This window comes from Cupressus sempervirens, chromosome 10 (assembly GCF_028749045.1).
Source record: "Cupressus sempervirens isolate cs-2001-9-10 chromosome 10, ASM2874904v1, whole genome shotgun sequence".
In the NCBI taxonomy this organism is placed as follows: Eukaryota; Viridiplantae; Streptophyta; class Pinopsida; order Cupressales; family Cupressaceae; genus Cupressus; species Cupressus sempervirens.
The window spans coordinates 594,137,168-594,149,665 of NC_143127.1; the positions used below are offsets into that span (position 1 = coordinate 594,137,168).

Consider the following 12,498-nt stretch of genomic DNA (forward strand, 5'->3'; position numbering starts at 1 on the left):
AATAATGAAGAGGATAGGAGAGAGGGGGTCTCCCTACCTGAGACCTCTAGAAGGTTTAAAGAAATCAGAGGGGGCTCCATTAATCATAACAGCAAGAGAGGAGGTAGACACCAATTGAGAAATGAGTTTACACACTTTATTGTCAAAACCAAAGGCCCGAAGAACCTTCCCAAGAAAGGACCAGTCCACCCAATCATAGGCTTTTGAAAGATCCAGTTTGAGCAACATACCTTCCCGCTTGGAAGCTTCTAAAGAATGAATAACCTCATGAACCATCAGCACCGAGTCCAAGATTTGTCTCCTAGGAACAAAGCCAGATTGTTGCTACGATATGATCAGATGCAAGATTTTAAGCATTCTGGAAGTGAGAACTTTAGAGATGATCTTGTAGAAATAGTTGCACAAACTGATAGGCTTCAACTTTTCGAAAGAGTCAGCCCCTGGGGATTTAGGGGTGAGAACCAAGAAGGTAGAATTTATCTCCTTAAGAATACTTCTAGCTCTGAAGAACTCCTTAACTGCCTTAACCACATCCCCCATGACCACCGGCAAGTACATTTGGAATAAAAAAAGTGGGAAACCTGTCCGAACCAGGATATTTATCACCACGTAGGGAAAAAAGCGCCTCTCTAACTTCCAAAGCATTAGGAATAGCATAGAGAAGTTTATTTTGGTGAGGTTGAATAATTTGAGGAATACAAGAGATGATATTCTCTTGGTCCTCCTTGGAAAGCAGGGGGTCCTCGGAGAGAAGAGAAGAGAAGGAGATCGCTTCAACGAGATATCTAGACCTTCAGACAACAACACCTACCCCCTCCTGATTCCAGAGATCCTATTGTTAGCCCTATGTTTTAGGGTGGAGAGATGAAAGAACTTCGTGTTCCGATCTCCATCCTTAAGCCATGTGATTCGAGATTTTTGCCTCCAGAACTTTTCCTCCCGGTTGATTAAGTTATGAAGATCTGACAGGATCAACAGCTCAGCCTCCCTATTACTCTCATTATATCCTTCCTTCTGTATACTATCTTGGATAACAGATAGATTGTTTGACAACTCCTACTTGTCATGGAAAATATGGCCAAAATTAGACTTGTTCCAAATTTTTACCATCCTCTTCAAATTGCTGAGCTTTCTGGTGACTCTAAACATGGCTGAGCAATCAACACCAATCCCCCACCATCTTTTGACATTATCCAATAAGTCGGGGTGAGTAGTCCACATTTTCTTGAACCTAAAAGGGCAATTTCTCCTGGGCTCAAGAGGGGACACCGCAAGAGAAATGGGGGAGTGGTCAGAACCAACTCTAGGAAGAAGAGATAATCTACAACTAAAAGAGTGCAACCAATCCGGGGAGATTAAAGCTCTGTCCAATCTGACCTGAATGCAGTCCTGACCAGCTCTCTTGTTAGACTAGGTAAAGGTACCCCCCGAGAGCTCCAAATCCATTAGGGCTAGGTCATTGATGAAATTGGAAAGATCCTGCTTACTTTCCCAATCCGGGGGCAATCCTCCCATCTTCTCCTTGTCCTCCAACGGAGAGTTGAAGTCTCCCAGGATTATGCCTTTCTTAATGTCACTAGTATGCACCAACTTTCCAACTTTGACCTAGTAATTTTTTCTATCTCTCTTGTTGTTGGGAGCATAAATGTTCACTAAAAACCAACAATCATTAGTTTGCAAATGTTGAACTCTATAGAAGAGGATGTTATCCTCATCATACTCGGGCACAATATTGAAATGTATGTTATTGAATAATAGCAGCAGCCCTCCAGATGCTCCTTCTGAGTTTGAGGCAATTCCATTCATGTTGCTATTAAATCTAATATTTTCTAGATTTTCTTTCTTCATTTTTGTTTCCTGAATAAGAAATATATCAGACCTTTGATCCCTTGTCATATTCCTTACAACTTCTTGCTTGTGGATTCCATTGAGTCCACGAATATTCCATGAGAGGATCTTCATGCTTTAATTGATGAGCAGGCTTCCTGGATGGTGCGTTGCGTTCCATCCATGATGTTTCTTCTTGCTTCCTCCTTCCTAATTTCATTCTTGTTTTTCCTTACCACCGGGTTGGTTTTATGACCAAGATCTGCCTTGGCCTTGCTTCTAGTTGAAGCAGGAGAGGCAGGAGAGGGGTCTCGACTATTCTTCTTTTTTCTCCTTCCGACTTCTGTCCAGGGTGGCGCTTCTTCTTCTTTACATAAATCAAACAAAGCATCTAGCTTGGCTAGTTGTTTCGATGTTGAAGCAGACAACTGTTCTAAGATTCTATTCACTATCACAGTGGGTTCCCTACTAACCAAGTTTGTGGAGTTTTGAGACATTGGTTCCCCTTCCTTTTGTTCCTCCATACAGTCCGGGACAGAGGAAAGGTTCAAATCAACCTCCTCAGAACTGTCAAGGATTTGAGACTCCATAATACTTGCCTCTTCGAGATTATCCTTGGTTTCCTTCACATGGGAAGGGTTGGTTTTGTCCTCAGTTGTCTCATTCCCTTCTCCTTCCAGTGCTTCTACTACAACCTGGAGGTCCCGGGGTTCAGCTTGGTGATCAGGAACAGAATCATTAGCTTTTCCTTCGGCCTCTCCATTTTTCTTGTCTTGTATTTCTTTCTTCTTCCAAATCTTTTTGGGAACACGAGCAGCTTTCTTCCCACCTTGAGGGCGGGCCTTTCCCCCCATTCCCTTTCCTTTAAATAGTGGGCAGAATCCAGCCTTGTGGTCTGCCTTCTTACAATGGAAGCACGCAAAAGGCACACTTTCATAGTCAATCTTTTGGATTCTGCTTCCCAATCGAGATTGAAATTCTATAACTTGAGGCATATCCTGTCCTTCAGTCACTCCTACACATATCCTTGCATAGGTGAGTCTCTTCTTAGTTGCCGTTACAGGATCAATGGAAAGAAGCTCTCCAAAAGACCTGGCAATGCCATCAAAGACGTCCTCATGCCAGTATTCCATGGGCAATTCTGGGAGTCTAATCCAAACTGGAGCCTGGGATAGGAAATCCTTATTCAAGTCCAGATTGGAAGACCATTTCTGCAAGATTAAAGTAGATCTCCCTAGAGACCAGTTCCCTGCGCACAGGATTCTGGAAAAGTCTTCCGAGCAAGAAAACTCAAAAGTCATGAAACCTTTAGCCATTGTTGTCACCTCTACATGCCCCTTTAAATCCCATTTGTTTTTGGAAAAAACCCTCACATCTATGTTGGGCCTTGGCCCTATAAATTTTCCCACCAGAGTATTCGCCATACTGAGGATATTGCGGTCTATAATTTCTCGAGGAACTTCCAGAGCAAAGATACCCTTCTCCTTGTTTGATTTATCAATGACTTTCGGGAATGTTGATTTACCTGATGGTTTGACTCCGAAAAGGTTCGACCAGCGCCCCCAGGCCCCAGGCGGCCCACCACCCCAGTGAAGGGGAGGAATCTTCTCACTTGGGTGAGGCAGCAACTCCCATGGGTCCCCATCCTTTGAGGTGTCCACATCATTCACCTCCGATTCTTGCCCTGTAGCTGCGGATTGGCCCCCAACGCCCATGTTCTCCTGATTCCCGCCTAGCTGCTGATTCAAAATCCCATTCCCGCCTTGCCGCTGATTCAAAAACCCATACCCGCTCGCTCCGCACACTCCACTCCCCATATTTTGCAGTTTTAGTTTGATAAAGACATTGTTGCTAAAGATATTCCTGATGGTTTTCTTCATGAAATAAATGTTAATAGTATTGGTTTTAATTTTTTGAAGGAGTAAAATGAGGATGATGTTGATCCTAAAGATGCATATGAAGCTTTTGGTACTCCAATCATAAGATATAGGATTGTGGATACGCTTTATGGTAGGTGAACATTTTTTATTTGAAGGTAATGAAGTATGCATAACTATAGGTTTAATATAAGAAAATATATTGAAGGAGAATATTTGTGATAGATTAGTGAGGCATTTGGATGAGATATAATTTATCCACAATGAATTACACACTATTACTCACCAAGGATGTGGGTTGACATAAATAAGTTCATGGGGAGACAAACAATTTGTCAATGTGCAAAAGGAAGTCGTCAAAATACAAGTTTGCGTCAACCATTACCAATTCCATGAAAGATCATGGGATTCTATAACTATGGATTTTGTTATGGGTTTGTCTATGAATCAAATGGTAAATGACTATAGTTTTAGTTGATAGATTTTAAAGAATGGTTGATTTCAAGAGCCTTAAATAATACAAAAGGTGTTTGTGTTACATGAATTTAGACAAAGAGCTAAAAATTCTTCAATAAAAGCTCCACTAGGATAAGGATTGGGATATAAGCTTCTCTTCTTGTCATCTAATTAATATCTTAAAATCATGCGACTTTATAACCTAGTTGACACATCCCATCATATTCACTTCTTTTTAACTTGTTCCTTATCCCTAGGATGTCTTTGCTTTCTCCTTTTAACTATACATAATTAGTTTACTCTCTTATTGTGATTATATTTTCCTTTTAAGTATGTCCCTTAGTGTATCTCTTTATTATTGTATTGTACTACTTTTTATTTGATCATTTTACTTTATTCATAATTGTTTATTCCCTAAATCACCTTTTTCAACCTTTACTTTGTACTTTCAGTCATCTCACATGTTTTCTTATGAAATTTTTATACTATTTTTCAACAGTTACATTTGTTTGTTTCTTTTTATCATTTTCATCTTATTTCTTCACTCTACCTTTTTCTTACAAATACTAATATCTCAATCTTGTATTCTATCATTTTGATTCATCACTTTTTATTCATACTTCTTATAGTTTATATTACTTTTAATTTAAGATATTCAACATCGTTTAATCCCCTCAAAATCCTTTTCCCCTTTTCTACTTTATTTATTTGATTTCTCTTACATTTCTTCACATTTCTTTACTTGTCTAGAAACAACCCCTTTCCGAGTCTAATCTTTCATTTAATTTTATCAACCCCTTTCCAAGCCTAATCTCACATTTAATTCCATGCTAGTTTTATATTAGATATATTTAAATTCTTATTAAAAAAATTTATAATATCACCACTTATATATTATATGTATATTTGATCACTTATCTATTATATGTCAAAAATCAATAGTATATAGAATTTTTGCCTACAATTCAAAATTTTATATATATATATATATATAATAAAAATGGTCACTTCTGCAACTAGCTAATTATTCATACAGGACTATTTATTGCAACGGTGAATATCTCTAGATAAAACCTTATAATGTCAGTGCAGCATTGTTGGATTCTAAAAACTAATCTTTGAAGAATCTCAAGCTTTAAATGGGAGATGGTGAAAAGTAAATGCCCGCAAGAAAGAGTTTGTAGGAATTCTCAAAGTAGACAGATGGTCAAAGGCTATTGCAATGTTCAATGAATTCATGGAGAGAATAAGAATACAAGATTGTGGGAAATGAGTGAGCATCATCATAGAAATGTCATCTTTTATCTTTTCTCATCTATCATGGAGGAGCACGCAGATATGTGTGTACGGTTGAGTTGAATGAATCTTATCCTCCTCCCTCCCACAAGGTTCAAATGGGGAGGGCTGTATTGAGAGGGCAGAGGGCGGAGGAAGAGATGAAGAGAGGAAGGGAAGAGTATGAATGAATGAAAGAGGGTGGCGGGTGCATGATGCAGGCGTGACAATGTCCCATCACAGGTATTACCTGAAAGCATCATAGGTATTAACTGAAAAAGGTTTGAAGGGATTGATGGGGTCATGGCCGCTTTCATTTCAAGGGTACCCAAAATGTACAGTACAGTCCTTCTGCTGTACTAGAATGCCTCAACCACATCCACGTGTTCCCCTTGTCCACATGCAAGGCTACGCGTGTATTTGCATGGCAATGAATGTGTTTGTTTGTTCATGTGGTGATCACATGGCAGCTCAGAGGAGGAGAAACTGTGGAGACTGGTGAGGGAACATTGATGTGAATGGAATGGCAGTAGCAGTGAAGAATGAACTGCCCCGCAGCATATTTGCATTTTGGGTATTTGTAGAGAGAGATAACAAACATGATTGAAAAGCATTCCAACCGCCCATCAAAGTGGAAAGTGCTTGGCATCCACTTAAGTACATATTCTTTAATGACCCCGCGACAGCTAATAAGCTATCCATCGGTTGGTTGCGAATTCGAAGTGGGAAATTTCAGCTGTCATCCATCCTTATCACAGGATTTCACTCATTTTGTGGTGTTTTTAATCCTTTCCTGGTATCAAGCATTTGCACAAGTTTTCAACACCTTTCCATTCTTGCTCTCTTCTAAAATGATTTCCTTCCAGTGTTGGAAACTCTAAGCGGTTGTCCAGATTCTCTGAATTGCCTAAGCCTATCGTTCTACTACCTTGCTGATTTATCCATTCCTAGTTTTCGCCATTAAAGGCCTTGTAATTTGCCTGTATATAACTGTACTTTCGTCTTACAAACACAGGTAAATGCTTTCTCGACTAATTATTTGGTTTGGATACGGTCTATTTCGGTAGCGCACAAGTCGGAGAGCCAAGTGTAGTAATAAAGGCTATGCATATAGAAGATAATACTGATGATTACGCACAGAATTTCTAATGATTGTTGTTTATTTTATTATTTTTTGGTGGCTGTCATGTGTGGTTTGAGAAGGGTAATGTACGGCGAAGAGTAGCTATTAGAGTGCCCGTTACAATATTTGGTCGTTTGAAATTTTCGTTGTATTCCTTTGAAGTTCAGGTCTCTTTGGGTTGCTTAAAACTTGCATGAAAATCCCCATTAAAATCTCTTTGTAGCGAGTCTGTCTCAATTCATTTTCTCTGAATTATACCATTGAAATCCATAGATAGCGAGTCTGTCTCAATTCATTTTCTCTCAATTACACCATTGAAATCCATAGGTAGCGAGTCTGTCTCAATTCATTTTCTTTGAATTACACCATTGAAATCCATAGGTAGCGAGTCTGTCTCAATTCATTTACTCTAAATTTCACAGGAACCACACAATTCCATTTTGAACATACCTGCCCGTGAAACAGTCCATCTATTTGATAGATAGAAAGGTAAGTAGCATTTACTGACAGGTAAAACAGTCAGAAGTAGCTGTCATTAGTGCAAGCTTAGTACTTACCTATAAACCCTTTCCTTTTTCCGAAGGTGCGCAGTACATTTAACTTTGAACCGTCTTTGGGAGTTTCAACACCCCCAAAAATATATATATATTTAATAGGTCTTTCTGGATTTTATAGTTGACGTAGAGGTGTAAGAAGGATAAAACGTCTATAATCTCTGCATCTTTTAGGGGTAATCAAATTCAGGGTAAATTGATTTAGGGAGAGAGGTGGGGAGGAAGAGCGTGATAAAACATGGTATAGGATTATCAAAAACATAGATCAAGGGGCAGGGACATTGCTTTCTGCAACTGTTAAAAATGGAAAAAATTGTTACAGAAACTAATTATGGACGTTATTCATGATGGCAGCAGCATCGAAAAATTCGGTTGGACGAATGAGAAGGAGCTGTGGAGATCTGAAAAGTTTAAAAGTCGAATAGAAGAAGTATTTTTTCAGCCAAAGTGTGTTCTGTATCCGTGTGTTACTGATGAATTTGCCTGAAATAGCTTCTTGGAGTTTCGATGCTTGTCTTGTAGAAAAAATAGGGTTTGATGAGAGGCCGGAATATGGTGAGCAAAAGCATTGGGCCAGTCCTAATGCAGATCAAACTCATGTTGCACCCAATGATCTCTCTCGGAGAAAGCCAGTCAAATCCACGGTGGTTACCCACAAGATTCAGGAAAAACCTAGAAAGAAGGGATTGGCTGCAAAAGCAGCAAAGGGGAGGACAGTTCATCTTGATTTTGGCTCAAACTTGGCTGCAAAGGCTGCCATCAATATATACAGAATTTCTCAACCTAGAGGTAGCAAGGATCGGCATAGTAAAGTAATCACATCCAAGGGACCAAGAGACCGGCGGATGAGATTGTCCGTTGATACCGCTATAAGCTTGTATGATTTGCAAGAGAAGCTGGGCTTAGATCAACCAAGTCAGACAGTGGAATGGCTTCTCCTAAAAGCTCAGCCTGCAATTCGTGAGTTAGCACTTCCTACTTTTTCCAACACGGCACAACCATCACTTCTGTACCAAAAGGCTTCATCACAGATGTTGGATCATTACGCAATCATTTCTGCAGCGGCTTCTTACCCTGGATCTACTACAGCAAGCAACAGCAACAGCAACAGCAACACAGAAGCACAAAAGGGAGGAGCTCTTATGAAGCGAACAAGTCCAAGAAGAATGTTGAAAGCAAACCCTAACGAACGAAGGGCTAATAGAACCAAGGCCAGAGAAAGAGCCCGGCAGAGAACTAGGGCAAAAAGCTACACCAAACATTCCCAACCATCGATTGATAATTGCAAGCCTCCTCAAGCGTTTGGACTTGTGAAGAAAAGCTCGGCTTCTTCCATGGACATTGTTTGTGAGAAAGGCAGTGGCAATGCTCGCAGCTCCTTTCTTCTTCAGGACTCTACACTTTTGGGAGACTCTAAATGTTCCACAAGTTCGTACTCATCTTTCATTGAAGGCCCACTTCAGAATACTCTTCACTGCCCCACTTGTCAAGAGGAGGGAAGCAATCTACAATCCATGGGATCACTCTCTTACTCAACTCCACAAATCTTTTTAGAAAAGTCTGCAACAGATTTCGAACAGGGGTATTTCCCATTGTCTCCACTCTCCTCTTCATGTTGTGCACAATGTTCAGTGCCGAATTCAATCAGTTGCAACGCAGGGTTAGAATGCATAAGTGAAGGTCAGTCTTCCTCTAACAAAGAAATACTAGTAGAGGATGGTAGAAATATTTGTCTGAAACCATTTGAAGAACATCATTCGTCTAGCATCTTGACGGCTTTCAGTCCAATTTCTTGTTTTCCAAGTCCTCCTTATCACTTCTTGGACGGTGGTTATTACGCCCATGACTACACAGTGGGTAATAGCTGTCACTAATGAAAGTGATGATGCTGATTTTCGCAGGTTCAACAACAGTCAAAATTCGTGCTGAAACAAGAGCTTTGGTCAATGTTAGCTACGGTTTTCCCTATTTTTGTGCTCGTTCAGTTCAAAACCTTGTTGAATGAGATGCAAAATGGACAAGGTTTTGAGTTTGTGCTCTAACTTTGGCGTAATTCTTGAATCAACATATCTGAAAATATCAATCTCTGCAGTTATGTTTTCAGATTTAGTTGCAAAATATTAGACTTAATACTTGCTCCTCAATGAGATAGACATCTCCATCCCTTGTACTGTTCAAGGAACTGGCAACCTATGAACTGCTTCCTTCACTAATTATCTGTATGAGCCTGTGTACAAAGATTATGAATCTAAATTTCCACTATTTTCACTCTCAATTTGATTTTATCATCGAGAATTAGAAATAACAACCATTAACTGTCTTGGCATTAAAATAAATCTCTTGCATGTGCTGCTTCAATGTATGCTAGCAATAGTTTGAAATTCTATTATGTTACAGTCTACTTGATTGCCAGAGTTGGCTGAAATATTTAACTGCCTTTATAATTGAAGATGGCATTACACAATCATGTCTCTATATGTAAGAAGGGGAAAGTATCCTAGTGATCTGCTTAACAAAGTGGATTTCTGTATGATTTGAGCTGTCTGCTCGTAGAAAATCTCCATTTCCATGGATCCAGTTAACTTTTTCTGTTTCAACGTATAATCCTTTGACCCAGACACCATCTCAATTTTAGTGTCTTCCTTTCCCCAAATCTCTGTTGCTCATCCATATGTGGGATATGGGTGGGGATACGGGGTGTTAGCTGTTTTAGGAGAGAAAACAAGTATAAGTAGTAACAGGTATTTGATGTGCAAGCTTGCTATATTAGATCATGTGCTATATATATATATATATATATATATATATATATATATATATATATATGTTACAGGTATATGGAATATATAGATAATCAACAAAAGAGTTTGTTTGGTTTGCATCCTTAACTCATATTTTATACAAATAAAAGTCTACACATTAAAAGGTACAAATTTGGTACAGATTTGGTTCTGAAGTGTTAACTTGTGGTTATACAGTAATGTTTTACTAGATAGATTAATAAATTGTCTATGGTTAGAATTTTACAATTTGGCTAGTTTTTAGTTGGTGATTGAAAAGAAATTTTTTTATATTTTACACAAACAAAAGTGTACATATTAAAGTACAAATTTCTTTCTGAAGTGTTAACTTGTGGTTATAGAGTAATGTTTTACTAGATAGATTAATAAATTGTCTACAAACAAAAGTCTACAAATTAAAAGTACAAAATTGGTTCTGAAGTGTTAACTTGTGGTTATACAGTAATATTCTACTAGATATATTAATAAATTGTCTATGGTTAAAAGTTTATAATATTGATAGTTTTTAGTTGGTGATTGAAAAGAAATTTGATAAAGTCATTGTGACAATATAAATTTGAATTGATTTTTAAAAATCTTAATAATTGTATATTTTAATTTTTTTTGAATATATGAATATTTTATTTCAAGTTTCTTACTTTTTTACAAGAGGTTTTTTTAAGCAGTAATATTTTTCTAAATATGATTTGTAATAAAGTTTACTATGCATTTCATATTAAAATCATTATTTTATAAATGTTATCAATTGAATTTTGTGAAATTTAGAAATCCTTGTAAAGAATAATCCGAGGGATGTTTATTGTTAATAACAAACATCATATACAAAGGTGGCATAAGAAGATGTTTGGCAATTATGATAGTATTTTAAACATAATTTTTAATAAAATTTAGTATGCATTCCATGTATAGTACTTGATATTTGTGGATTTTGATAAAGGCTTTAAAAATATAATCTCTCATCGTGAGATGAAGAGGAAACAAGCTTATGTCTCTTACAAATGTCTTAAAAGTTAACGTTTAATGTGTACAATAATATATGATTAAAGAAAATTAGATATAAACTAAGATTTCCCAAGTGTTATTTTTAAAAAATGAAATGTGATGGAATAAAAAAGTGCACATTATTCTATGTGCTTGAAATAATGTATTAACAATGATACGAATAGGAATAATTGTGTGATTTTAATGTCCCTCAAATGTTAAAGGGTTTACATCAATTACTTTTGATCACATTCAAAGTTGTGTAAAAGTTAGACCCCATTTTACTTATTAAGCATGTTTAGAAAGAATATTTTAAAAATAAAGTTTTAAGGCTTAGGTTAAGATAAGTCATTGAACAATTGGTGAAAGGAAAGACATTGAATTTGGAGGCGTTATGTTATAAACCCACAAAATTTATTGCTTTAATCATGTCATCTTTGGTATGTATCTCTCTTATATATTTTTAAAAAAAAAATGCGACATATGACCCAACAATTGTACATTTTAACAAAAATTATAATGTATCATTGTAACAATGTGTCTTTTTTATCAAACCCAACACCTTCGAGATGAAAGGTTTACATCAATTAATGATTATCTTTTGAAAGCTCATAGTGTTTTTGACACTAAAACCTAGGAGGGATCAAAATGGAGATTAGAGAATTGAAATGAGGTTGGTAAAATATTTTCATATCTGTGATTATTCATCTCACTTGTATTTGATAGGAAGGTTTGATAGAAATGGATTTTTTTTTTTCAATTTGGTATGTTGTTCTTAATTTTTGTTTCCTCTTCACTCTACATTAATGAGCATAGCTCTAGTAAATACACATTATTTTATTTCATATATTTTATCGATTAGAATAACCTATTTATGATCAATGAATAAGTGGTTTTGTAATACACAGTTTCAAAAATACTTTGTTAGAGTTTCACAACTCTGTTGCTCTATTTTTGTGTTGCTTTTTGTAGATCCATATGGGTGGTGTGTTGAGAGACCCAAAGTGGGTCTCTAAATCCTTGTCCCTTAAAGTTGGCATTGATTCAACAATCCAATTGGAACCTAAATTCTAAATTGCTAATACAACTCTTCTTGGGTGGTAAAAAGATATTAATGTTGCAAGTCATTCTGACTCTAGCTATGTTCCTTTCTTTAGGAGGAGAATCCATTTTCTTGTGCTAACAAGTTATTGGATTTTAGTCCACCTAAGATGAGTGATTATACTTCTGCGAAGAAGTACAAGAATGATTGCAACATTAATGGAACTATAATCCTTGTTTTGTATGAGATTATAAAAGAATCTATGGTTGAGTTGGACCTTTCTTTAATTAGTAAGCTTATCTCATTTAGACCTTTCATTGAGTTGTTGAGAAAATGGGTTGTGTCCTAGTGGAAAATTAAATGTAGTGTTAAGATTAATATCATTGCTAATATCCTCTTCCTCTTAAGCTTTAGAAACAAAGAAGACCTAATTTATGTGCTTAAAAGTATCTTGTGAGCTAATGAAAGCAATCATTGGAATATGTTCTCTCTTTGTAAATGCAAGCATATTTTTATGCCAAAAGAGATTTGGGAGTGTTAGCCCCAACTTGGACTTCCAAGG

The 12,498-nt window shown here is 36.9% G+C and overlaps 2 protein-coding genes across 4 annotated transcripts in view; one reads left to right on the forward strand and one right to left on the reverse strand.

Moving 5' to 3' along the window:
• The window catches only part of LOC149535261 (uncharacterized), a 148,137-nt gene that overhangs the window by 61,760 nt on the left and 73,879 nt on the right, over positions 1 to 12,498 (reverse strand). The window lies entirely within an intron of this gene.
• Positions 6,134 to 9,387, forward strand: LOC149535262 (uncharacterized). Of its 3 annotated transcripts, XM_089806377.1 has the most exons (3): positions 6,134 to 6,450; positions 7,467 to 8,792; positions 9,014 to 9,387. In XM_089806377.1, the coding sequence occupies exons 2-3, from the start codon at positions 7,586 to 7,588 to the stop codon at positions 9,115 to 9,117; spliced, it is 1,311 nt and encodes a 436-aa protein (XP_089662503.1). In that variant the 5' UTR covers positions 6,134 to 6,450; positions 7,467 to 7,585; the 3' UTR covers positions 9,118 to 9,387. The 3 variants fall into 3 exon arrangements, with proteins under 3 accessions (XP_089662503.1, XP_089662501.1, XP_089662502.1); XM_089806375.1 differs by having other exon boundaries at positions 7,467 to 9,387; XM_089806376.1 differs by having other exon boundaries at positions 7,470 to 9,387.